This window comes from Neopsephotus bourkii, unplaced genomic scaffold (genome assembly GCF_033783945.1).
Source record: "Neopsephotus bourkii isolate Nb327-2 ecotype Australia unplaced genomic scaffold, CSIRO-AGI_Nbou_v1 NB_1632, whole genome shotgun sequence".
In the NCBI taxonomy this organism is placed as follows: domain Eukaryota; kingdom Metazoa; phylum Chordata; class Aves; order Psittaciformes; family Psittacidae; genus Neopsephotus; species Neopsephotus bourkii.
The window spans coordinates 883,327-911,216 of record NW_026902107.1 but is presented as its reverse complement, the minus strand read 5'-3'; the positions used below and the strand labels follow the sequence as shown (position 1 = coordinate 911,216).

At 44.5% G+C, this 27,890-nt stretch overlaps 2 protein-coding genes across 6 annotated transcripts in view; both read right to left on the bottom strand.

The window, feature by feature from the left end:
- Window positions 1-1,642: 1,642 nt before the first annotated feature.
- On the bottom strand, window positions 1,643-15,954 carry ZMPSTE24 (zinc metallopeptidase STE24). The gene is made up of 10 exons (XM_061373656.1): window positions 15,792-15,954; window positions 14,229-14,375; window positions 11,270-11,356; window positions 9,229-9,345; window positions 7,289-7,441; window positions 5,595-5,736; window positions 4,505-4,665; window positions 3,983-4,087; window positions 2,739-2,882; window positions 1,643-2,431 (listed from the first exon to the last, which is right to left on the bottom strand). Exons 1-10 carry the CDS (start codon window positions 15,906-15,908, stop codon window positions 2,207-2,209), a joined length of 1,398 nt encoding a protein of 465 aa, XP_061229640.1. The 5' UTR covers window positions 15,909-15,954; the 3' UTR covers window positions 1,643-2,206.
- Window positions 15,955-20,200: 4,246 nt separating this feature from the next.
- The window catches only part of RLF (RLF zinc finger), a 31,110-nt gene continuing 23,420 nt past the window's right edge, over window positions 20,201-27,890 (bottom strand). For all 5 annotated transcript variants that reach the window (XM_061373650.1, XM_061373652.1, XM_061373653.1 and 2 more), the window contains one exon: window positions 20,201-25,730. In XM_061373650.1, coding sequence (XP_061229634.1) covers window positions 21,006-25,730 — 4,725 coding nt within the window. In that variant the 3' untranslated portion in view covers window positions 20,201-21,005. The remainder of the gene's footprint in view (window positions 25,731-27,890) is intronic.

The following is a 27,890-nucleotide window of genomic DNA, read 5'->3' as shown; positions in this document are numbered from 1 at the left end:
ACCTTAAAGCTCCTCCAGCTCCAACCCCTGCCACGGGCAAGGACCCCTTCCACTGGAGCAGCTTGCTCCAAGCCCCTGTGTCCAACCTGGCCTTGAGCACTGCCAGGGATGGGGCAGCCACAGCTTCTCTGGGCACCCTGTGCCAGCGCCTCAGCACCCTCACAGGGAAGAGCTTCTGCCTAAGAGCTCAGCTCAGTCTTGACATGACACCCCCAGTCAGTGCTCACCAGCCCCATGGTCCTGGTGTGGAGCATGCTGCCAGCAACCTTCTGCTCTTGCCTTGCATAGCCTCAACGTTATCAGCTATGGGTAACAGAAGACAGAAGCCCACTTCTTGCTGATTTTCTTGCCTCTCTTCAAAGCCGCTCATTAACCAGAAGGAATGTGTGCCGAATTCCAGGACACACACCGTGCCACCGCGCTGGTTTGGATTCTAGTATTTCATGCTGTCATAGGAAGTGGCATTTCCTCCATTATCCCACTTTACTCTCTTTTTATTTGTGCCAAGGTGAATTCTTGAAATAATCACAACATTCAGTTTTGAGCCTCAGTTTTACCTAATGGATGAGACAAATGGGTTCTTCAGAGCACATTTAACACAGGTTTACACCAACCAGCATCTCGAAACATGACACATTCGTTTACTCTTCTGAATTTACAGATTCAAGTTAATTCTTTTATTTTAAAGGGCCATTTATTAAGTGCAGTTAACATGACAGATACTGGCTCCCCCTATTTGTAAAACTGTCTCCTAAATCCATATCTATAGGTCAGCTTCACATTCACTAGGGTATGAACAGTTAGAATAAGGCATACAAAGGGCTTCCAGCCACATCCTGTATCTTGTTGCACCTGAGACATCCTCATGCCCGTTGTCTTAGAAGGCATTTTCCCTATAATCAGAAAAGCAAATTTAAGCTGTGGTAAATTCTCTGAGAAAACTCTGGCATCTGAAACAATGGGAATTTGCTTCAACTTCTCTCTGTACAGAGCTGAGCAGAACCTTTTCATTTACCACAGACACACAAATCTGAGGCTTATGTGAAGTATCAGCATTCAGTTTGGTCCAAACCATTATAAATCTATAGCTCACTTTTAACACGAGTCAATTTAATTCCATCTTTCATCAGAAAAATCTGAGATCAATGCAGAAACCATTTATACCACTGTGTCCTTTGCTGATCTGTGTGAATAAACTGTGGCTTGGGCCTTTTCTATCCAAACAACATCAAGGAATATTTTCTAAGTACTGCAGCACTGCTCTTTTAGTTGGATCCATATTAATGGAAAACCCTCCATGGAGCAGAGGACAAACCTCAGAAGGAAAGTCTGGCTCTGTGAGACTTGACGCTTCCGTTATCACAGAAAATTTAGGCAAAGGGCAAGAGAAATGGAGGAACTGAGGTATGGAAAAGCTGTTAATGGTTCTGCTCACAGGCCAAAGGGAGAAGAACTGAGACTGAGCGACTTCTTCTAACATATGGGTCCTGTTCTGCTTCCCCATAGCATCCTTCCACACCCCCAGCAGCACAGTGGAGGAGGAACCTAATCCCACTATAACGCTACTAAATACAGACCATCGCTCCTTTTCAAGGAAGCCACGGCATGTTTCTTCAGCTGTAATTCATCCTTCTTCCCACACTTCAGAGAAAGGAGGTTTTATTAAGGAGCATTTTGAATTACGACAGACATGAACCCAGGAGAAAGGCCTGTACTTGCATTCAACTTTTTAAACCACCAGTGACTGGCAAGCACAAGCAGTGCTATACAAGAAATCAAGTCGCTCAAACCCCCTTCATTGTGAAGAGGGTTCAGCCTGGGGACGTTCACAGAATGCTGGGAATGGGAAAAAAGATCAAAAGCAACATTCAAGGCATACACAAACTGAAACCTACAGGTGCTTTGAAGTCTATACTTTTGTTTTCCTCCCTTTACAAGTCTATACAATGATATAGAGAGAAAAATCTGTGTGTATGTCGGGGGGGAAGGTCTTCACCCAGTACTTTTTCTACATTTCCACAGTTTTGTTTTTTTGTTAAAAAAAGTCATTTATAATTTAATACCTGTTTCAGGATTCTTGGATTATGGTGCTGTTAACATTGCACTTAACTGGCATCATCCATTTAAAAAAAAAAGAAATTAAAATGCAGCTCTGAACTCTGCTTCTGAGATGGAAGCACTGTCTCTGAACCAGCAAAGATTCCTGTCACTCTTGCTTTGCAACTTTCAAGGCCTGAAGTCTTTCTAAAAGGGGTGGATGGGAGTAATGCCACATTGAAAAGATCCAGTCAGAAACAGGGAATCCTAAATTATCTTTGTTCAGCTTGATCAAAGCAGAATAGAGGTCTTTAGCCTTCCCGAGTTCCTTGGCAAATGCATCTGCTTGAAACTCAAATCGACGGCTTAGTACAGTCAAACAGAACGAGAGAACCTGTGGAGAGAAATACATTAAAACTGATTTTACAATTGAGATATCTGCAAGTTCCTTATGTTATCAGTAAGTACTACATTATCTCCCTTCCCACATCCCACACATCACTGTGGCTGTAGAAGGATCCCACTAAAGTTTATCTAGGCCACACCTGAAACTGAGGGTCTTCCCAACATGGAGCAATAAGCCTATTTATTGGAACAAGATACCAGAGCCCCAGGAAACCTCAAACTTCCCCCACCCCTGTCAAAATAAAATCATTATTTAAAGAGTATATTTCAGCATCTACATCTTGAAATCAATTTACCTCATTGTAAGGTGAAAAAATGAACTGGAAAATAATCATCAAGCCTATCAGGGTAGGCTGGGTGTCATAGAAACCAAACGCAGCAAAGAGTTCTTTTCGACCAATTAACACAGCAAACAAGAAGAAGCAGAGGAAGGAATTCATCTAGAAAAAGGAAACAACATTCTTAGATTATGATCTAAGTCTAAAACACGGCCTATTCACATTACAGATTTGCATAGAAACACCACTGAAATAAAACCCCACAAATCAATACTTTAGAACAAATGCGCAAAGAGGAACAAACATCTGGCCTTTACATGCACTAAAGAAACATTTTCTGAACTCAAAGGTTAACATTAACTTAGCTAAACTTTCTGGTGGACCTGCCTGGATTTTAGCAATGGGTAGGAAATTGTTTCAGATGGTGACCATGGAAGTGAATCACAGAATCATAGAATAGTTAGGGGTGGAAAGGACCTTAAGATCATCCAGTTCCAACCCCCTGCCATTAGGCAGGGACACCTCACACTAAACCAGGTCACCCAAGGCTTCATCCAACCTGGCCTTGAACACTGCCAGGGATGGAGCATTCACAACCTCCCTGGGCAACCCATTCCAGAATAATGTTTATTAGGGCACCAGTCTATGAAGGACCATTCAGAACTGCCAAAAGCAGATGAAAATAGGGGAAAGGTAATTCTGGCAGGGAAAGATCATAACCACCAACTCACAGACCACCCACCACAGGTATAGCACCTCTTCAAAAGATTAAGGAAGTGGGAATCTTACAAATTGTAGGGAGCATGTGTATTAATCTACATGTTGGGCAAGTAAGTTTTAGCCAATCATGTAAGTGAATAACAATACATATGTATTACAAGATTGAATATGTTAATGTTTGGTGTAGAAGTAGTTGTGATTTGAGCAGCACTGGTGTGCTAGTTCTGTGGAATTATCACCTAGCACCCATCTCTGCAGACATGAAATAAATACCTCAACCCTCTGTGTTTAATGGCTTTTTGCATGCTTGATGAAAGAACCCAGACTTGGGACAACGCTACCAACCACCTGGAGCAAGAAGGGGCAGAAAGGCCAGTGCATGTTCACTGTAGACACAGCAAAGGAAAAACACCAAGCATACATTCTGTTGCAGAGCAGCAGCATATTGTGTGAATGTGCATTTGCAAATCTGTAAGAAGGCCCTGGGAAATGGCAATAGCAACAGAAGGCTCCAGGAAAACCACCCATTTATCATAACTTACCTGGCTGATGATAATGTTTTTGACAGTGTGACCTAGTTTCCAGTGACCCAATTCATGACCAAGTACAGCCAGAACTTCTTCATTTTTACATCCTTGCTTCTTATTCTGAGAGAATATAACAAAGCAGAAGTAATATCAGCTATGACTGAACACAAGTGAATAGATTTCTTACTTATTATGCACATGTGGATCTGTCTGTGTGTGTGTAAAGGAACATGAGCTAAACCCCAGAACAGGTTCCTTTTTCAACCAATTTCAAGGAAGGCTCATTTTTCATGTGCAGAGAACCAGTGTTTTGCTAAAGCCCCTGTTGATCTCTGCGGTCTATTTGGTGCTATCTGTACCACTCACACAGCCCCAGAAATTCCAATTAGAAGCTCAAGGATACTTTGGTGTTGAAATCATTAGATTTTGGGTTTTAGCATCTCACTCAGGACCTTTAAAACACATTAGAAAACACAAGGGAATATCTCACCAAGAAGTTAATGTGAACAACATGATGAAAACCGAAGATGAACTCACTTTGGTTTTAGACTTGGTATCTTCATTCTCACCATCTTCTCCTTCTGCTGGCTCTTTGTTCAAGGCAGAATAGTCTTCCAGGAGGGTGTCGAAGAGTACTATCCGCTTATTCTTGAAGAAGCCATAGAAATAAGCATTGCTATGAGAAGAACGCTTAGAACCTGATGAGAAAAATGTACATTAAAGACCACGATGTGACTAATCCCATGCATTGAAGATTGGGCAGTATTACATAGAACAGACTCTTCCAAATGAATTGTCGAAGTCCCCAGATGAACAGCACACAAACTCAAGCAGATAAATATGCAGGTTGGAGCATACTTTAGAATGATGTAACGATGACCTCATTTACTGACTCCAAGTGAGAATGTTTCACACATAACATCTAGTTGCTAAAAATCACTAAAAACAAAAGAGCTGTCACATGAAGATCTAATATCCAGAAAAAAGCCATTTCTATTGCAATTTCAGGTTCAGAGTGGAAAGAGCATTCTGCGTAGAACAAATGCTGCCCTCGTAGCAAAGGCCCTGGGACCAATATGTTTAGAATTCTTTCAATGTGCCAGCAAAGATGACTCAAAACAGATAAGGATGAAGAGGTGAGAAACAGATAAGGAGAAGAAAAAGAGATGAACTACAGATTCCAGTGCCTCTGCACCTTTCTTGTTGCCTCTTTAGGCATGGAAGCTGCTCTAAAGTCTCCCTGGAGCCTCCTCTTCTCCAAGCAGAGCAAGCCCTCTCTTAATGCTAAGCTGGGACAAGAAGATAAAAAGAGTAACAGAACTTTCGCTCTGGTTTGAAGTTCTAAAACTGGAAAATCTTCATTGCTGCTTCCATTTCTGACTTGTGCTATCCATTTCCAGTCTACACTGCCAAAATAAGCCTTCCACGCTGATGCCGAGTTAAGGCTGTACATTCAGCTGCCCTTCCTGACCTCAAAGTGAGAAAAAGGAAATGGTACAGGCATTGACAGGTATTACAGTATCTGAGGAATGTAAGCAACTGCCTTACTACTGTGTCCACAATCAAAGCTAAAAATCCACAAATGCAAAATCACAAAGTCTTTTTATTAAAAAACCCAAAATCTCACCTTCCACAACATACACCTTCGTCAGGGGGAAGTCAATGCTCTTTGCCATTGTTTCAATTTGTTGCTTGAGCTCTCCCTCAGGAAGCGGAATGAATTTATCAAACAGAGGTGCAATATAGTCTGCATAGATTGTAACGAGCACCTGCAAACACAGATGATACAGATGTTAAAAACAAGCCATACAAATGTGTGGTGAGTTCAGTTTCAAGGGGCTGGCAAAGCAAAAACAATACTAGTTTGGGATAGGGAAGTGGCAGACAAGGAAATGTGGTATCAGTTCTGGTCCTCACAGATGGTGGCAAATGCTCTGTGGGGGTGGTTGAAGCAATGGAAGCAGAGCAACTGGAACCGCAGAGATAAACCCATCTGGGCTGCTGCACTGTGGCAAGATGTCACTGCCTGGGTGCAGAACCTGGTGGTGAAGGTATGCCATGGAGATGCTCATGTACCCAAGAGTCAGGCCACTGAGGAACATCAGGACAACCCAGAGGTGGATCAAGCAGCTGAGACTGAAGTGGCTCAGATGGATTTAGACTGGCAACACAAGGGTGAATTATTTCTAGCCCAGTGGGCTCATGACATCTTAGGCCACCAAGGCAGAGATGCAACATACAGATGGGCTCGTGATCCAGGGGTGGACTTAATGGACACTGTTGCCCAGGTTATTCATGAATATGAATGTGCTGCACTTAAGCAAGCCAAGTGGTTAAAGCCCCTCTGGTTTGGAAGACGATGCCTGAAGTACAAATATGGGGAGGCCTGGCAGATTGACCATAGCACACATTCAGAAAGCTTCTTATGAGATCATACAATGCTTTTTGTTATATATATTTTAAGGAAAAGATGGGAAGAATAAAAGCAGTCCATGACTGGTATAAAGGAAGTTAAGGGGAAAAACAATACTTAGGTGTAGGAATGAGGGCAGGCCATTTCAGAAGATCCTGTATCTTCTCTCAATCCTGAAACTACCAGTTCTTTTAACATTTCAGCTTAATCCTCCCATGACAAAGCAAGTCTTGAAAGCCTTTAAGACTAAGACTTAAAATATCAGTGAGGAACTAATATCTCTCTGGTTTTGCAAATCATACAGCTACACTAGAACAACCCACAAGCATGGACTGTTCCACTGGGGCTAACAGTGTATACGGAAAGAGCCTTTCAGTATAAGCCCTGAAAACATCAGTTACCAACTCAGCGTAGCAAAGCAGCTCTATAAGCAGAACCAGGAGTGGAAAACTGCTACTCATCTCAATACAAAGAAATGCAACTGAGATGTGGTGCTCAATAACCTGCAGGAAAAGCCCCATGGAAACTTTACTGCTGAAAGCACATGCTGCCTTGTCTTGCCAAACTGCTGGCAGCTCTCCTTGTGCCCTTTCTATACTTAAGAAAAAGGAACTTCTCACCACAGTGTGTTCTATTTCCAGTACCTGTATTAAAGCTTTTTGAATGCTTATTTTTCAATTGATGAAGACACACTCCAGTATTAAATACAGAAAATCTAAGATAATACATTTATGTGAACATTAACATGAACTATTATTCCTGAACAAGTACACTGACAGCAAGACACCGGTACAGTTTGTAGACACTAAATTCCTGGGAGATGTAGATTTTTCTCCATTTCCTTTGCACACTGAGCCATGCAATTAAACTACCATTTGGAAGAAATCCCACCACGTTCTCATACTCACCAAGGAAACAACCAATGTGAAGAGCCAGGCATAGATGAAGAAATAGTCTCCCCCTATTTTAATAATGTAAAGCAGAAGGGATGTCACTGGCAACAGAATACATTGAGTCACGACAAACTTCTTGATAGCATCCTTAAAAAAAAATCCCAGTGTCTGTAAAGAGAAGAGATCAGCGATATCTGCAATGTAAATACTGATGTGGCACCGTGGTTAATGAACTGATCCCTTCAGGGGATGCAGAGAAACAAAATCACACAACAGCAGTACCAATGGGATGAGGAAGTTAGAGTCAGTTAAGAAAAGGTGTCAGAACCCTTATTTTGTGTTGTATATACATACTTCATTAAAAGAAGAAAGAAAAATTTAAGCTAATTAACTCCTTTACCAATCTATACCCAAGACATTATGTGATTTTTAGAGAATAGGAAACTCTTACAGAAACATAGTACTGTAATGGAGGAAACTGTCTTTAAACAGTTGCCTCCATTCATCTTAACTCTCTTACCACTAAGCTGATTGTTTAAACAGGAAACATACAGAAGCCCTATGAAAGACTTTTAGGTATATATTGGGCACTCCAAGTTCCACTTGCAATTACAGTTATTCACTTAACTGTCTCAGGTTTTAAAAGTAGTGTCAACTTGAATTGAAGCAACAGATATTTCAAAAGAGCTCTACCTGAATGAATCTGATCTAGTGACCCTGCAGTATGATCAGACACCCAACTAGCTCTTTCAGTTCTTACTTCATTACTTACAGCTATCTGCCAGCCACAGAAGTGAGGGGGGTAGCATGTAAAGATCCTTCCCAACAAGGCTGTATTAAAAAGCCCAGACTACGTTAAAGATATGGAACTTGTCTGGAAAGGAAAAAGCATACTGGTAAAACAGATTTTAATGAAAACTAAGGATTTGGATAGACGCCCCAGACTTCCATGACTATCAGAAACACAAATAGGATATAAACCCCATATTTTAAGCTATCCTTTAGACATGTACACTCTGGTAGCACACTCTGGTGACAGATTCTTGCTAAGCAGCCATTAGTGTCAGCAGTAACACTATTGTATGGACACGTGCCCACACAACTGGAGCACACCAGAAAATACTGATGAAGATGGAACTGGCAAGTACTAGTGTACAGTCTACCATTACCGGAATGAGCCAAGGAGCTTTATCCCACACCTGCTACCCATCCAAATCTCATTCTACTGTAAAAAACCAAACTAAGCAACACAAAGAAGCAACTTCCTAGTAGACTTTGACCAAAAAGTACTGCAGACAACACTGGGTGGGTCCAAAAGCAGAAAACCTCTTATGCTTTGGCATGAAGCGGCTAATGATGTGCCATAGATTGAGGCTGTTCTCCCAAAAGGAAAATGAGATCTCATGAGAAACTGATATTGAAGCAGGTTAAACTGAGTTGGTGAGAAAAATTAAGGAAGCCAGCTGATATGAAGTGGGTACCTGAGAGGAATACAAATGAAGAGCTGAATTCTCTCATTTAGTACCAGCTGATACAAGAAATAAGTGAACCAAAATGAGGGGAAAAATAACTTCTCTGTCTTATTTCATCTGTTCAGTGTTCACAGCTCAGGTCTGCCTCAGACTTCTCTGTAATCCAGGCTTCTCAGGAAGGGCTTATGGAAAGCAAAGAACACTGCATCCAGAAATGAACAGCTGAGGTATGAAATGTCTTTGTTCCAGTCCTAGAATACACATTACCCTCTGCTCAAAGGCATGGGCTCAGGCAGAGAATTTTGCTGAGGAATGAGTACTTCTGCAACGCTCAACCAACTGTCACAGCTCTTATTTTTATGCAGTATGAGTAGAAATGTTCCCAAACCTAACAATCTTTGGCACAGATATGGACATACCAGTCCCTCTGACCAGCCAAACCTACTGAAGATGTCAGGTCAGTGTAAGTGCTATCTACAATACCTGTTGATTGAAGCCATGTTTTTCTTCTATGACAAATGTGTTATACAAACTCCATGGGAGACCAGTCACTGCACTGAAGAGTGTTGCAAGGAGCAGAAATACCAATGACTGAACAATCTGTGGGGAAAAAAACAAAGTCAAAATACACCTGATCTGTACTATAATTAATATTCTGGGTGTTAAAAATGGATTTTATGCCAGTGGTTTAACTGAAACTGGTTAAAAGAAGAATTTCTGTGGATAAATCCACAGAAATTACATGATTGTGACAATTAGATTACTTAATAGAATCATAGAATAGTTAGGGTTGGAAAGGACCTTAAGATCATCTAATTCCAACCCCCTGCCATGGGCAGGGACACCTCACACTAAACCAGGTCACCCACGGCTCTGTTCAACCTGGCCTTGAATACTGCCAGGGATGGAGCATTCACAGCCTCCCTGGGCAACCCATTCCAGTGCCTCAGCACCCTAACAGGAAAGAACTTCCTTATATCCAATCTAAACTTCCTCTGTTTAAGTTTTAAACCATCACCCCTTGTCCTGTCACTACAGTCCCTGATGAAGAGTCCCTCCCCAGCATTCTTATAGCCCCCTTCAGATATTGGAAGCTGCTCTGAAGTCTCCAAGCAGCTTCTCTTCTCCAGGCTGAACAGCCCCAACTCTCTCAGCCAATCTTTGTACAGGAGCTACTCCAGTCCCCTGATCATCCTCGTGGCCTCCTCTGGACTTGTTCCAACAGTTCCATGTCCTTTTTATGTTGAGGACACCAGAACTGCACACAATGCTCCAGGTGAGGTCTCACAAGAGCAGAGTAGAGGGGCAGGATCAACTCCTTCGACCTGCTGGTCACACTCCTTTTGATGCAGCCCAGGATATGGTTGCTTTCTGGGCTGCAAGTGCACACTGAAGCCGGCTCATGCTCATTTTCTCATGAACCAACACCCCCAAGTCCTTTTCTGCAAGGCTGCTCTGAATCTCTCCTCTGCCCAACCTGTAGCTGAGCCTGAGATTACTCCGACCCAGGTGTAGGACCTTGCACTTGGCATGGTTAAACTTCACGAGGTTGGCATCAGCCCAGCTCACAAGCATGTCAAGGTCCCTCTGGATGGCATTCCTTCCCTCCAGCGGATCAACCGAACCACACAGCTTGGTGTCATCACAAACTTGCTGAGGGCGCACTCAATCCCATTGTCCATGTCAGCAATGAGGAGGTTGAAGAAGACCGGTCCCAACCCTAATCCCTGAGGGACACCGCTCATTACTGGTCTCCAGCTGGACATTGAGCCACTGACCACAACTCTTTGTGTGCAGCCATCCAGCCAGTTCTTTATCCACCTAATGCTCCACCTATCAAACTGATGTCTCTCCAATGTAGAGACGAGGATGTCATGTGGGACAGTGTTGAATGCTTTGCACAAGTCCAGGTAGATGACGGCAAGTGCTCTACCCCTGTCCATCAGTTCTGTAGCCCCATCATAGAAGGCCACCAAATTGGTCAGGCAGGATTTCCCCTTAGTGAAGCCACGCTGGCTGTCACCAAGCACCTTGTTGTTTTTCATGTGCCTTAGCATGCCTTCCAGGAGAATCTGCTCCAAGATTTTGCCAGGCACAGAGGTGAGACTGACTGGTCTGGAATTCCCTGGGTCATCCATTTTCCCCTTCTTGAAAATGGGGGTTACATTTCCCTTTTTCCAGTCATTGGGAACTTCACCTGACTGCCATGATCTACCAAATATGATGGACAGCAGCTGAGCAACTGCATTTGCCAGCTCCTTCAGGGCCTGCAGATGAATTTCATCAGGTTCCATGGACTTGTGCACGTTCAGATTCTTAAGACGGTCTCGAACCTGATCCTCTCCTACAGTGGGCCTAGGGTCTTCCCTCTCACAGTCACATGTGACTTGCACGTCACACACTGGCTGTGGTTCTCAGATTCACACAACTGTTATGTTCACCAGAAAATCTGTTATTTTCAATATATTGTGCCTGTAGCTAAATTCCACTTAAATGCAAGCTTAAAAATGTAAGGGCTGCTTACCTCATACTCTGGTCCAAACCCAGCACCACCAGAGATCTGACCAGACAGATTCCAGAGAAAAGGAATGCCTCCACAGAGGAGAATCATCTTGAAAACAAAACCACATACCACAGAGGCAATATGAAACAGACTGCATCTTATTCCACTAGAATTTCAGGACCTTTAAAGGGTGAATGACAAAGGGGCTTTCTGTCCCTCTCTGATCTCAGCAGTGCACAAAGAAAGCCTGGAGCATTTGGCAATGCTTCATTTTTACTTTAGAGAAGTAGAGATCAGGTCCAGCTTCTTTTTTTTCCTGGGAAATACAAGCACATTTCCAAGCCAATTTACTGTAGACTTTGCTGTTATATTGGTTCAGTCATAAGGTGTATTTCTCAGATCTTAAAATTCACTTGCCAGGTGGCTGGCTGTATAACACATCTCTAGGAGGGGTATGCAAGATTCAGCAACTTGAGTGAGCTGAGACAGTCTCTCCTGCATTGCCTACCCATAGAAAGGCATTCAGAATAAGGCTGTAATCACACTTTCAGTATTAGTGCTGCTTCAGCCATTTTAAGGAAGCTTTATGCCTCGTGCCTGTATGGCAATGCCTCCTGCCATACAGGTTGCCAAGGGAGCAGACTACTCAGGACACACCATCAAAGAAATGCTTGAGACAGAGCTACTGAAGTAAGTGCTAATTGTACTTCAAGGCAGGAGCTGGTAGTGTTTGTTAAGCAGCCTGACTTCCAAATGTTTCATACTGACTTTCTTAGCAAGTTATGCATCACTATACATAAAATCAGTTTTCAAGTAGGCAGGCTTCCAGTATAGGCAGGGCCTGGTTTTTACATAGTTATTTTTAAAAGGCTTAATCTTATAACCTGCATTTTGAGTGTCAGCAGGAGATGGAAAGGATCAAAGCAAGCTTGTTTCTCCTTTGCAGGCTACCTGTAAATTTCAGACCTGGAAATCCCAAAAGTACCAAACCCTGAACAATGACAGGTATTAGCATGATGTTGACTCTACCTATTAGTTAAAAAGAAACCCACATAATTAAAGGCTGAAATAAAGCATAGCAATAATCCTAGCTCAGCATCTCCCCTTCAATTAACTTGGTTAATTGAATCATACTTCCAGAAAGGGTTGCAAAACTGTCATCCAATTCATCAACTTGGGCCACAAAAGCATCTTTCAAGTTCAGGCAGTTCTCAAAGCCAATCAAAGATGCAGTTTACACTCTAAGGAAGTGGCAAACCCAGAGAGCAGAGGCCACTTCACTTCAGCTCTGCTGGAATCTGATAATCCCAGGACAGATAGTGAGAAATGGAAAGACACAACTCAGTATCCCAGAAAGGAGCAGGAACTCATCATCACATACATGTCGAGAAGAAACTCCATACAACATACACACCAGAGACCTCAGCTTGATTGTAGAATAGAATCATAGAATCGTTTAGGTTGAAAAGACCTTTAAGATCATGAAGTCCAACTGTTAATCCAGCACTGCCAAGGCCACCACTAAACCATGACTCAGTGCCACATCTACACATCTTTTAAATAACTTCATTGATAGTGACTGCAGCCCTGCCCTGGGCAGCCTGTTCCAACGCCTGAGCACCCTCTGGGGCAGGAATTGTTCCTCAGCTCCATCTAAACCTGCCCTGGTGCAGCTTGAGGCTGTTTCCTCTTGTACCATCCATTGCTCCTTGGGAGCAGAGCCCAGCCCCTCCTGGCTCCATCCTCCTGTCAGGCAGTTGGAGGCAGCCATCAGGTCCCCCCTGAGCCTTCTCTTCTCCAGACTGAACACCCCAGGTCCCTCAGCCATTCCCCATCACACTTGTGCTCCAGGTCCTGCACCAGCTCCAGTGCTCTTCTCTGGCCCTGCTCCAGCACCTCAATGTCTCTGTTCCAGTGAGGGGCCCAGAACTGAACACAGGATTTGAGTTGCAGCCTCACCAGTGCCCAGTACAGGGAAACAATCACTGCCCTAGCCCTGCTGGCCACACAATTGCTGATACAGGCCAGGATGCCATCAGCCTTCTTAGCTGCCTGGGCACATGTACATTTTGACAAGCTCCTACAAAATGAAACGACGTTTAGGCTAGGTTGCACAAGAGATAAGGAATGCAAAGGTTAAGAGGGGCTGCAATTCTTAAGAACAAGATTCAAATCACAGCTATAGAATTATAGAATAGTTTGGGTTGGAAAGGACCTTAATATCATCCAGTTCCAACCCCCCCAACCCCTCACACTAAACCAGGTCACCCAAGGCTCTATGTTATAGAGCTACATCACTTACACTGCCTTAACAGTACCTTTTATAATCGACCTTTTTGCTTCCTTAAGTTCATCACATAGTAGATCATACTCTAATTATATTCTGCAATGCCAGTCATTTTGGGATTCCTTTTCGACCCAGTTTTGCTACTGATGAGCAGCACATTTCAGTCAGAAAATCTTTCTTTTAAGACTGTTTGTAAATCACACATGTAAATACTTTAACTTAGTGGGTCTGGTTCTTCATATATACAAATGCTATTGGCCTAGTGCAATTGTTCTTCCATTTAAGAAGTACCCACTGGTCCTCTTCTTGTTCTCACAGGCTTTTCTTTCTACCTTCTTTTCAAGTTTTCTCTAGAAGCCTCCAAACACAGAAAAAGGCCTGTACTGTAATATTTTGAAGTAATTCTAATGCTGCTTAATTATTTGGCAGTGGAAAGCATAATATAGTATCAGTTTTACAGTATGACTCAGTGTGGCACAGAGAAACTACATGCTGTCTGAATGATTCCTTCTTTTTATATGGCAAATACAGCTACAACCAAGAAATCCTAGGCCTTCCAAATGTCACTGGTTGACGTCAGACTGCAGAACACCACCAGCGCAGGGGCACGGGACCACCACGAATCAAAGCATTGCACAGTTTAAGTGCCTGAAAAGTACCATAAGAATGCAGGAGTAGAGCTTAGGTACTTACAGTGCCCTCAAGCTCTGAATAGAGGCCTGACCAAAAGCTGAAGGTACTTTTGTCCAGCTGATAGAGCCGAGATTTCTCAAAGGTCTCTGAATCCATGATCTGCCCCAGCTCCTGTGGCACGTGTGTTGTTGTTCTGTAGACCCGCCTCTGAAAAAGTAAAGAGAAATGTAAGGTCTAGAGGCAGTATTTCTAAGGAGGTAACTCAGATTTTCATGTAACACACACCTGGGTCCTATGGGCCAGCACAGGAAGTTAAAAACAGAAAGAGAAATGAAACAACCCATAAAATAACAAATACTCCTAAAACCCTGGTTTTGATCAAGCTCCAGATATAAAACTGAGGCATTATTATTACATTATAATCAGAAACCGAGCTGCCTACTTCTTATTTCCGATATGGTTACTACCTAAAGATCACATAAACTCCGTTTTCCACCGGATGTGACTTCCTGCAGCAGAGTTTGAAACTAAACACCCCATCTTCCTCTGCAAACCTGCACCTTCACAAGCAAACATCTCTGTGATGCTGCTGCACAAAGGAACGTTTCCATTGCTGGAGAGAACTCACAACTCGCACAGTTTTAAAGACTGGAAGCCCTTATCTGACCCACTGCCTTGTTCCAGTGTATTTATCCCTTCTCCAAGGAAGGGCTCCTACCCTTTGTCAGCTCAGAACACATTCCTCCTGTGAGCAGAGGAGCAGGCGGCTTGGTTAGCTGATCTCAGGGCTCATAGGAGCACTTCCCAGCTGTGCTGGGTCTGGATGTGATGGAGCTCACTCCCTCACAGCAGCCTGGGTGCTGCTTTGCATTCGTGACCCGTGCTGCTAACACCAGTCTGCTGCTAACCACCACCAAAGGCTTCTCCCCCTCTATTCCACCGCAGGAACAGGCTGAGAAGGGACACAGCCAGGACAGCTGACCTGAGGTACCCACAGGGCATCCCATGTAGAATCTGCATCCCATGTAGTAACAAATGAAGCAGAGGAAGAAGAGGCGGGGAGAGGGAGTTGACTTCCAAGGTGGCTGCTGCTTGGAGCCTGACTGACCCGGCACTGCCCTGCTCTCAGGCTGCGGTGGGCAATTGCCTTTGCAGCACTGCTGGGCTCATTTCCCCATCCCCTTCACTTACCAAGCCGCCCTTACCTCAACCCAGCAGCGTTTTTCTCCCACTTCTGCTCTTCCTATTCTCCAACCTGTTGTGGTGATGGAACCGCTACCGGTCACCCCCCCACACACACACACAGGGTCAGACTCCTCCAACACCCCCCCCTCACCGAGGGGCCGGTCAGCGCCCCCCCACCCTAGGGCAGAGCAGCGGCAGCTTCCCCGTGCGTGGGGAGCGCCATGGAGGGGAGCCACGACCGGCCCCGGCACCCGCCGCCGGCAAACCCAGCCGGGCCGCGGGCGAACACCGCACCCCGGTCCCGCTGCCTCGGCTGGGCCGGGGCCGGGGCCGAGCCCTCCGCAGGCAGGTGACGGGCTCAGCCGGCCCCACACCGCTCGGACCCGGGCCCCACCGCCTCACACGTGAGGCCGGACCCAGCCCCCTGTGCCCGCTGACCTGCCGGTGCGCCAGGAAGGCCTCCCAGAGGTAGACGGCCCATGAGAAGAGCAGCACGGAGCAGAAGATGCGCTGCTCGGCCGGCACCTCTGCCCACAGCTCGCCGGGCAGCGCCATGGCCCCGCCAAGAGATCCCGCTTCCGCCCGCTGCGGCGCCCCCTGGCGGCCGGAGGAGCGCGGGAGGGGCGGGGTCGGGCCCTGAGGGGAGGAGGGAAGGGGCCGAGGGGCTCCCGGGTGGGTCTGACCCGGAGGTCTTCACCCCTGGTCCCGCACCCGCTGCTCCAGCGAGCCCTGGGCAAGGCGGGGGAGAGCAGCGGAGCTGCCGGTGGTGGTGGGAGGGCAGAAGCCTCCTCTGATGATGTATTGTGTGCAGTTCTGGTGTCCTCAGCATAGAAAGGACATGGAACTGGTGGAACAAGTCCAGAGGAGGCCAAAAGGATGCTCAGGGGCTGGAGCACCTCCTGTATGGAGCCAGGCTGAGAAAGTTGGGGCTGTTCAGCCTGGAGAAGAGAAGCTGCGTGGAGACCTCAGAGCAGCTTCCAGTGTCTGAAGGGGGCTATAGGGATGCTGGAGATGGTACTCTTCCTTAGGGACTGTAGTGATAGGACAAGGGGTAATGGGTTCAAACTGAAACGGGAAGTTTAGATTGGCTATAAGGAAGAAGTTCTTTCCTGTTAGGGTGGTGAGGCACTGGAATGGGTTGCCCAGGGAGGTTGTGAATGCTCCATCCCTGGCAGTGTTCAAGGCCAGGTTGGACTGAGCCTTGGGTGACCTGGTTTAACGGGACGCATCCCTGCCCATGGCAGGGGAGTTGGAACTGGATGATCTTAAGGCCCTTTCCAACCCAAACCATTCTGTAGTTCTATGCTCAGGTGTGAAGACGCAGGGATCGATGTTATGGAAGTTCAGTGTTTGCGGTATGACAGTGTGTTAGCTTTGCTCATACAGACACTGGCTCGCTGCAGTGTGATGAGGCAGTGGGGTTTCTCTGGAGACTTCAGTTCATGCTGGAATAAAACAAAGTCAAGGGCAGCCCAGCCCTGGAAATGAGGACTTTGCTTCTCGCAGGCTTGAAACTGTCCATGCAGGATAAAGGATGCTTTATCCCTGCTCCCACAGCTGAGGTGCCAGGGCAGAAAGCTGATGCTGGGCATCACCTGCACAACACAGGGAGCTCTGCAGCGGTGCCACCACCATGGCAATCCACCCTCGCTTTGCCAACCAAACCTCCATAGGAACCTCTCATCGTGGAACTGTTGGAAGCATAAAGACAGTGGAGGAAATGCTGAAGCTCAAGGTGAGTGACCGGGCCCAGGGTGACTGCGGCAGGCACGGAAACCATGCCGAGGCCTGGTGCTTTGTGCTGTGGTGGGAGCGTGAAGCGGGGCAGAAGCTGCATGGCCCCGGTGCGAGGACTCTTGCTGCAGATCACACAAGAAATGGTTACCAACAAGCGTGGCCATAAGGAAGGGGAGGTTTGACCACGCTCCAAGCTGCAGCACCTTGTGTAAGTACAGTTAACAAGGCACAAAGGTACCCGGGGTTAGCACCTAAGTGGGGGATGAGAGTTCGACACCAAACTGCAGGGAGAGGTGGATGGGATGCCTATGGGTAAGTCTTGCAATGACTCCTCCAGAGGAAACTCTGTTAAGTCCTGTTTAAGATAAACCAGGCTGGCAGAGCACTTGTTCCACAGAGTCATTTGTTTGGCTGCTTGCTCTGGGACTTCCCACAGCAGCCAGGCAGACAGTGCTGCACGGGAATGCCCAGGATGTGGGTTCTTTCCCTTCTTAAAGCAGGGAAGAATACAAATTGGCCCCTCCTGGTCAAGCCAATGGAGACTGCCACAGCAGCAGCTGAGAGCACCCAGAGGGATGAGCTGAGACAGCTCAGTACACACGTGAGGGATGATGGTAGCTTATTGTGGAAGAAACTGGAGCAGAAGGGACCACTGGTGAGCACAGCCGGGCACACTCACATCAGTGCTGTGGTTTGAACCCAGCTGGTCACTCACACCCTGGCTCTGATCCCTCCCGGCTTCTCATGCCCCTCCTCACTGGCAGAGACTGAAAAGTCCTTGCTCAGGGTAAGCATTACTCAGCAACAGCTAAACCATCGCTGTGTTACAGCACTGTTCTCAGCCTAAAGCTGGAAACACGGCACTGCACCAGCTGCTAGGAAGGAGAAACATAGCTGTTAGTGCTGAGCCCAGAACAATGACTGGAGTCTGAGGTGTTAATTTTTGCCACTGAGTAAGCAAAGGGCAGGACCTGCACTTGTGGGTAAGGAGACAAAGCCTGAGGTTACTCTTGTAAAGCAGGGCAAGATGGAAAACAAGCTCAGGAAGAAAACTGCAGTACAGAGACCAGACTATAACAGAGAATCCTGCTTAAGGACTGACATACGGAGTTTGGGAAACTGGGGTAACGAGAGCTGTCATGATACTGAGCCTGAGCAAGGCCTAAGCAGGGATGCGAAGGTATACATCTCACATTAGTTGTAGCCCCAATAGCATTAATAACTTGCATCTTTGAGTTGCAGCCCTATTTCTTTGTGCTGTAATGGCTGAGAGGTACTCAACTGTATGCTGCTATTGCTGGGTGAGTTTTCTAACGTTTCAAGGAGTTAAAAAGTGCCAGAGCTGTTTCATTTGCCAGACACGAAAGCAGGTTACAGCCAGGAACAGAGAAGCAGAGAACCCTCCTGGTGGTAACATTCAGTGCCTCAGGCACCTATGTGAGCATTCAAAGCTGACTCAGCACTACCATCAACAGCAGAGGCGCAGCCCCCTTGTCCCCCTTCCTGTGCTCACACATTTACATGGTTTTGTAGTACAAACCGAAGAACTCATCAGTGTTAAAACACTTTTAAGACTTTCTTGTAATGGTTTTTGCCCAGCCCAGGTCTTTCTGAAGGCATGAACCAGATGAAGTATCTTAGGAACTGGAAAGATACAGAGCCCTTATGGCAATCAAGTATTGGAGTCAGAACGCTTCATATTTGGTAATGTTAAGTGAAGACAGCAATAGATGCTCCTGAAATCCATACAGCTTGCCACAGCAGTACTGGGGACGCATTCTTCTGAGGACCCCCTTCCTGATACCCACCAGTGCTAGGCAATTAGAAAGATCAGACAAATAAACCTCAGAAGAAATCAGCATGTGGACTCAAACTGTGTCATTTGGATGGTGGAACATCTATCATCACCTCACTCAGAGGGTAGTGCATGCTGCTGCTGATGGAGCTCAAAGTTGAAACACATCATCTGTATCTGAAACATGCAAGACAATTTCTGTAAGTAGGAAGTAGGTGTTCCTGCTGCTTGCAAGGGGGTTGGACTAGATGAGCTCTGAGGGTCCCTTTCAACCCAAACCATTCTATGACTGCAACTGGTATCTTTCACAAGAAATAGGAACACAACTTGAGAGCTCTCTATTAAAAAAATCCAGTTGTGCCCAGAATGCCACATAACCAGAGGAAAACCCACTCACCACTTCCTCAATACAGCTCTTGGCCTGAAGAACAGAGCAGGAACTGTCTCAATACCTGACAACAGAAATGATGCCTGTCTCTTTACCCTGCCTGCAGCAATTTAAGACAGCAGCCAACTCACCAGGGTCTAGAGAAGACTTCAGAGATGTAACCTGCCAAAGCTTGCCCTGTGTACAGGGGTGGTAGTTTACAGACATGAGCAACTCTTACTAAGTAAGAGCACGTTTACCTTTGAGGCACTGGAAGTTCCACACGTGACCACGCTGTGGGATTACAAAATACAACTGTCATAAAATTCATGCTTCCTATGCTAATTTGTTTATACAAGTGGCAGGATTAGTTACTTTAATAGGAAAGCTGAACACTGAAGAACTCTAATGCTCAGCTTAAGCACAGCAGGATTGTATAAAGGTGATTTTGTATTATGTTGTGGCAAAGGCTTTGGTGGCAAGTTGGCAGGAGTTCATATGAAGAGTATACCAGAAATGCAAACTCATTCTTAGTTTCAAAATGCTAGATCCACAGACTGGAGCTTGACAGAAGGAAGGACGAAGCTATGCTCCAAAGGGAGCAGCAAGGCTGCATCACTGTGTATTTTGTTACTCTATAAGGACATATGGTACCTCCAAACCTGCATTTTGAATTGTGGTTTTTGACAATCAACTGTAAGCGAGCCCACTCCTATGTTCATGTCAGAACAGGCAGAGAGATGCACTGTCAGTTACACTGGAGAAGATGAACATTTGCAAGGCTTGCTGTGATTGCTGTTTGGTCATTAGCATCCTCACTAATGGGAGACTGGAAAATACCAGTAGGGGAAACAGACCCTGGGCCTCATGGTGCATCCAGAAGTAGGACAAGAAACGACACACAGAAAAACAAGAAACAGATGATAAAATATCAGATGACTCCTCTGGTGAATCTTCCAGCTGGTTTATTCGTTATCAAAAGAGCTAACCAGGGAACCCGAAATGTGCACTGATACTTTCAAGTGACACAACTCTCTGGCAATGCTCTTCAAACCCTTTTGTGCCACACAGTCTCAGAAGCATCTTCTCCCCTTCAAAGTAACTAGGACTTTCCCATCCGCAAGTGACAAGTGCTTCCTACCTGTACTCATTATAATTCAAGTCTGAAAAAAGCACAGAGAATGTGATAAAATAATACTTTACTTTTATCTATACTGTTTCAGTCTGATAAATTATCTACAAATGCATAAAACTTAAGCAACATTGTCCAATGCACTCAGAATGGTCCCAAATTCAATTACAAGTAAACGACATTAAAGATTTACTGTACAGTAAACAAATGGGTGAAAAACTGTAATTTATTGAAACTCATAACTCAAAAAATATAAGATGCTGTAGTGTACAATATGTTACACAAAGCACCCTAGGGTGCACATTCAAGTCAAGTAATAACTCCATCGCCCCCCAAACCCTGGTACCCTAGTACTTGTTTCATATACAATCATGCACATTTACTCTTCAAGAGGAAGCCCCCAGTATTTTGATGTGTTAAATAGCACCAAAATCAGCATAGTTCACTGAAAAAAATGGGGAGCTAAATTAACTTGGCCAATACTTTTGACAGATATTATACATTCATGGAATTAAACAGTCTAAACTAACCTAAACAGTGTGTACTGTAACAATTACTGTCCTAATTTGAAGTTCTCCCCGCATAGCAGTAGTGGAGGCAATCTGCTCTAAGCAAAACTACTTATGTACTTCCTACACAAAGCTCATCTGCCTTTTTTGTTGGAAATAAGTCTATGAGGGGTGTGGAAAACTTGGATCTTTCAAGAACAACCACTGGTCTTAAGTAATGCAGCTGTTTTAAGGCAAGGTCTCCACAGTCCGTTAGTGCCTTGTCCAAGATAGCCCTCAAGTTCTCTAAGGAAGGGGCAGATGATGACTCTGAGAGGAGGGGCTGGATTTCTGTTAGCTGCTCATGGGTATCTGGGGCTATGATTACACTGTTATCATCTACAAAGCTGTTTACTGGTGTCTCCCCTTGATTGTCTCCCTCTTTTTTCAAGGTCTTATCTACTGGCAACTGCTCAGTAGAGTCCCATTCTACCTCCTCCACCAAATCATCATCATCATCGTCATCTTTTCCCTCACTTTCCTGAATGAATTTCAAAAATGAAGACTCAAATCCCATTGGTTTGAATGTCTTTAAATCAAACGGTTTGGACACTGGAGGCTTATGAAATTTGTCTTTCGTAGCACAAAGTACATTTCTTTTTGTAGTCTGACTAACTGCACTATGTTGACTTCCTTCTGGGTCTTTCTTTGTTGGCAACTCTAACTGTAAACCAGGCAAGTAAGAGCTAGTCTCTTTTTCACTCTTTTCTGAAAGCTCTTCAGTTTTACATGTAGCTGTCTCCCTGACGTTTTGCTCTTCCGAAGAGGTGTTCTCTGAACTGTGGTTACATTTTAAAGTGCCCGAATACGTAAAGGCACTGGCATCCAAACTCACATTACTCGATGGAAGTCTTTTTTGGTCTTCATCGCCTACATCTTGAGGTTCACAGTCAGTATTTGGAACGAGAGGTTTGTCGCTTTCCTGCACAGGCTCAGGATTAGCTGATTTATCCTCTGGAGGAACATCTACACCTTTTTTATCCGAGCTTGAAGCTGTGTAGGAGCAGGGCTGCTTCTCAGTCATGACGCCACACTTAACACAGACAACAAGCATCTGAAGCCGTTGCTCGATATAAATATTGGTCATCTGATGCGTGCGCTTGTAGTGCCTCACTATGCTGCTTTCCAGTTTGACAACAGACAAACATCCCTGAACCATGCAAGGGTACTGGGTCTGGTTAGACTTCTCTTTGCACATCTGCAGGGCTTCCTCCTTTGTTTTGAAGTTCACCAAATGCTTTTCTCTACTTTTGCTAGGTCTTTTCGCTTTTAACGGCTTCCCGTTTTGCTTGCTTACGTCAAAACCGTCTTTCAAATAACTCTGCTCAGTTTTAGCTGTATCTTGCTCTTCTTCCTCCTCTTTCTGATTTCTAAAGAGGCTGTCGTAGTATTCACTGTGTCGGAAATACACGTGTTGAGAGTAGTGGCTGTAATTGGTGAAAATCCGATCGCAGCCATTAAGGTCACAATGGATTTCAAAATCCTTGTTTAATTTTTCTCCACTGGCATGCTCATCTATTAGGTGCTGTTTGAGCTTATTAAAGGTACAGAACGCAGCAGGGCAGTGGGGCTGGTTACAAGCAAACCTTGCAGATTCAGCTTCAGAAAGCAGTTTTTGATCCTCAAAGTGTTCATTGTGGAAATCACTACAATGCTTAGCGAGAGCTTTAGAACACAGAAAACGCTTACCACAGTCTTTGTGTTTGCATGCAAAGATTTTTTTACATTTGACAAGTTCCCTTTTTTTTCTTGCTTTGTCTCTTTCTAAGCAGAGCTGCTCCCTATTATACTGGTGAACAGTTCTATAATGGCGAATCAAACCTTTCTGGTTAGTAAAGGCTGAGTTGCAACTTTTATGTATACAGTGAAATGGTTTGTGGTATTTATGCAATATATAACATAAGTTTCCTTTAGCAACTGTTCTTTTGCTTCCTCTTCCCTGTCTTGCTTCCAGTTCTTCCCTGTGACTGTCCATGTTAGAGGTTTTCCTCGTTACGTTAGTGTCTGTCTCTTCATTGGACTCCAAATCTGTCTCGGAACTAGTGTCCTCCTTTTTCATGCGACACGGCTGCTCAGAGGGGTTTGAGCGTTCATTGAATTCCACGCTGGGTGCTCGGACAGGGGCTGGGACAGTGCTGGCTTTATGGATGTCATTTGTACATAAGCCTACATGATCAAACTTCTCATTGGAACATATCTTGTGAGCCGCCCTCTCAGAGCCAATCTGATGCTTGTTTTTATAGTGGATTCTAAGGTGGGTTTTCCTCGTAAATGATCTTTGGCAAATATGACACTTGAATGGCGAGTACCGATGCTGGAACATATTTAACTGAAGAACCATTTCCTTTGAATAGTTATGCTTTCTAACATAATGCATTAAGAGAGCTTCTCTGGTCACAAACTCGCATGTACACCCTTGACATTCACAGAAAAATGGTTTAGCTGCCAGCTGAGTAAGGTACTGGCTGGGTAAATTATCTTGTTGCTCCTGAAGCTGAAATTTTGAGGTAGTTTCATCTCCTGACTCAGGGCACTTGCCATCCCTAGATGAATAGGACTGTAAAGAACCCAAAAAAGGCTTGTGTCTTGAAGAATTCTGAATATTAGAATTTTTTAAGCTTAGATGCTTCAAGCCTAACATTAACTCCAACATGTTATCTTCAATACTGGAGTCTTTAGAACTGTCATAAAAAGATGTTTCTGGGGAAGAAGGATAAGTTTCTTCCTTCAGGCCATTGCTTCCTTTAGCATCTACACTATAATACACACTTTCTGGAGAGTCAGCATTTGTATCTGAACTATGACCTAACTGTGTGTTAATGTCTGTAGGGGATTTACCGTCCTGAGCCTCATTTAACAGGCTGAGAAAGTCTTTAGTTTTCATCTCCATATTTCTTTTCCCTTTAAAGTTATATGGATGGACCCTGCGAAGGTGTTTTTGCATACTTCTGGTATTTTTGTGCGTGGAACAGCAGCCTTCAAAACCACAGGAAATTCGTTTTCCATCCAAGCAAACTGCCACATTGGAACACTGTCCTTTCACATCTGCTGGATGGAAGACTCCTTCCTGGGACATGAGAAAACCTGGAACTGACTGATGGTGAGCTGTTGTTTCAATCAGTAGAGGAGACACCTGGCCTTGGTTTACTGCAGCATCTGACCTGTGCTCACCACTGTGAAGACTGCAGTTACTTTCACTGTCTAGATCTTCACTGTCAGAGAGCGCTTCTTCCTTAATCTGTGGGATTTCTTGAGAGCCTGAAGGATCCAAGTTATCATTCAGACTGGAATTTTCAGACTGTTCAAGCAGCTGAGACTCTGGAAGATAACTGCATTTGTCTTTTGAAACTGACTCCTCAAGTTTTACCTGCTTCACTCCCCCATTTGACACTTCAATATTATGCACAGCAAGGTGATTCTGAAATTCAGATTTGGAATAATAAAACTTTTTGCAACCAAAGAAGTTGCAGGTGTATGATGCGTCCCTGAAGTGCTGTGCCTCGTGATGGTAAAGTTGCCCTAAGTCACTGAAAACAATATTACAGCCATTTAGCTCACATTTATAGCGAAGGTCGTCGTGTGTTTGCTTGTGATTGAGAAGCTCATTAACTGACCCAAATCTCGCATAACAATCCATCGACACACACATGTAGGGTTGAGGTCCACAGTGCACCCGTTCATGCTCCCGCAAATGAAAGGATGTCATGAAGTGTCGGCGACAGTAAGCACACTTTTCTCTCCTGTTTTTCATATCCAAGTAGTGCTTTGCATTCTCATCATTGTTTTGATGTTCAGCTTTCAGATGTACACTTAGGTATTTGAACTGTTTAAATACTCTGGAACAATCCGTCCCGGGACAGGGGTAGATGTCTCTGTCTTGTAGCTGGCAATTCTCCAGCTGGCTGAATGTGACGTACTCATGCGTGTCGTTGTCAAAGCCCTCGGGCAGCTGATGCGACTTCTCCTGACAGGCTGGGGGTGGGCTGCTGGACGCTGTTATCTTTTGTGGGGATCTCTCTTTCTTCAGGATTAGTTTCTTTTTAGGTCTGTGTGTTCTGCTGGGTGGCATTTTAACATGTTCCATTACATGCGGGACAAAAAGCTCCTTCCTCTTGAACTTCTTTGTGCACACCGGACACGTATAAACACCATCTTCCATATGCATCTTTGAATGATGCAGAATTCTGGCCTCTATGCACTCCCTTTTGCAAAGCACGCAAAAAAATTTGTATTGAAGCCATCTCTGGTACCTTTCTGAAGAACCAATTGGCTTTTTTACTCTTACTTTTTCTTTAGGGTGGTTCATTGTGTCTTTTCCATCATAGTACTTATGTTCCTTTGATTCTTCATAGTCACTGAAGAAAGTTTCTAACATATCGGTTTCATTGACTGACATATTACAACTTGCATCGTCCTCAGAATCAGAAGCTGCTTTCCCTAACAGTTTAAGGCAATGTCGCTTTAAAGTCTTCCAGTCCCAAAATTCAGGATCAAACGGCCAATACGCTTTTAAAGCTAACAGCAGCTCACAACGGAGGGAGTTTGGAACCAGTGCATTTTCTTCATCAAATTTTTGATCTGGTTGCATGTAGAGCTCTTCCAACACATTAAATCCACTCAAAGTTGGCTCAAGTAGAAATTCTGTGAGCTGACAAGCTCTTCTGACTTCAAGGTCTTCTGGTAAAAGGCATGCGATTGTTTTACAGACTGATGTCTTCATCTCATCGCTTCCATTTGAGCGGATCTGAAGGGCTCTCACACATAACAGAACAGACACTGCGAGTCCTGCTTCTTCTGCCTGTTAAAAACACACATAAACAGCCACAAAACAAATGTTACTTATCTTGGAGAAGCACATTCCCTCTAGAACTGGTCTATGAAAAAAACATGCAACAAGAACACCCAGAAGCCTACAGCCCAGTCAGAATCTATTCAGGCTCTTGAGTGGTAAGTGCCTGAGTCACTGAGGAGCAGCCACACAAATTAGTTTAGGCATTAGGTGTTGGAGAACATCTTTCTACCTCCTCTCTCCTCGACTGACTCTGACCCATAACCCAGATGTCCAGAAGAGAAAGGAGTACATCCTCCATACGCACTGCTCCCACAGCATCCACACAGGTTATTCATTCAGAATGTGATACTGTGTAATAAAGAAATTAATGCACACCCTGCAACAAAATAACCTTCAACAGCATAAGCAGCACAGTAGCAGAAATGATTCCTGATGAAGACAATTGGCATTTCACTTTCAAACACTTTCTGAGGAATCTCTACAACACTGAGGTGCTGCTCAACGGTACCAGGAAGACACCTACAAATATTACTCACGTGCTGGCTTTAAAAACAGTGTATTCCAAATTCTACATGGACAAAAGTGAAAGTTACCTTGTTCCAAAAACATACGTTTCAGCATAAAGAACCTGAATGCATGAACTATTTAGTCATTGTTAGTAAAAGTAACAGTTCAGATATTTATGGATAATGTAGAGAGATGACAAGCAGCTAACACAAGCACATCCACTGTAGCTCAGATGGTAAAGATCCAAAGGAGCTAAGAAGTTAAAAGAATTAGCAAGCTTTTATACTCTCTGTGCACTGCATTGGAAGTCAAGCAATACTTCTTTAATTCAGTACAGTGTTTATTTGCTAGACAGCAATACAAAGAGCCATTTCCCCAGGAGAAGGAACTGGTACGCAGTTAATGATGCATTCCATTTTATACATAAAAGTCCACATTCATGCATATTTTAAACACAGAAATATGACAACTTTAGATAAACTAGTTTCAAATATTTCTCTCTGCAATCATTACTGGAATTCATCTTTGCCAAATTAGAGTTCTGGACTCTACAATCCATAAAAAGGACAATCATGTCACCCTCCTGAGCTCTACTCTGACTCTAAACCAGGATTCTGATATGAGCTCTTATCAAATCCCATTTGGTAACTCCTTTGCTTCATAGGATTAACTCTACTCAGTGAAAGAGACTCCCAGATGAACAAACCTAAAGCAAGAGAGAAATTTAACTGAAAAAAGAAACCTTGTCTGTTGTGTCCATAACCCAGTCGATGCCTTAATTCTGAATTAACTCAGGTCCATGCAAGAATGGAAAACCATCAGCAGATCTGGGAGTGTAACATTAATTGAAACATTCATAAAACTGGAGTTCATGTGGCAAATTCTACTCTGCATGTACAAAACCATGCTGCTTTCAGGAAGAAACATCTGAGATCTTTTGGAAATGGTGACATTCCTAAGGGAAATTCCTGTATCTAATTTAAGTTTCACAATCTGTGTAATACTGTTACTAAGCAGATAAAATCCTATCATCAGCAAGCTTACTTTTCCTCCATTAAAGTGTGCCTGATTCATTTTCATGGGTCCTTGTTGTGGTTTAAGCCCAGCCCGTAACTTGGAACCACACAGCCACTTGTTCACTCCCCCAGCTCCCACAGGGATGGGGAAGAGAATGGAAAGAATGTAACTCCCACAGGTGGAGATAAGAGCAGTCCAGTAACTAAGGTATAACACAAACCACTGCTGCTACCACCAATAGTAATAAGGGAAAAAACAAAAGAGAATATAACTGCTCACCACACGCCGACCGATACCCAGCCCAACTGAGCAGTGATCTGGCCCTTCCAGGTAACTGCCCCCAGTTTATACACTGGGCATGACATGCTGTAGTATGGAATACCTCTTTGGTTAGTTTGGGTCAGGTGTCCTGTCTCTGCTTCCTCCCGGCTTCCCCTCCTCCCTGGCAGCGCATGAGACTCAGAAAGTCCTTGGTCAGTGTAAGCATTACTGAGCAACAACTAAAACCATCGGTGTTATCAGCGCTGTTCCCAGGCTGAAAGTCAAAAACACAGCACTGCACCAGCTGCTAAGGAGGAGAATGACTGCTGCTGCTGAACCCAGGACAGCCCTCCAAAAATCTATGCTCTCACAGTGACCAGA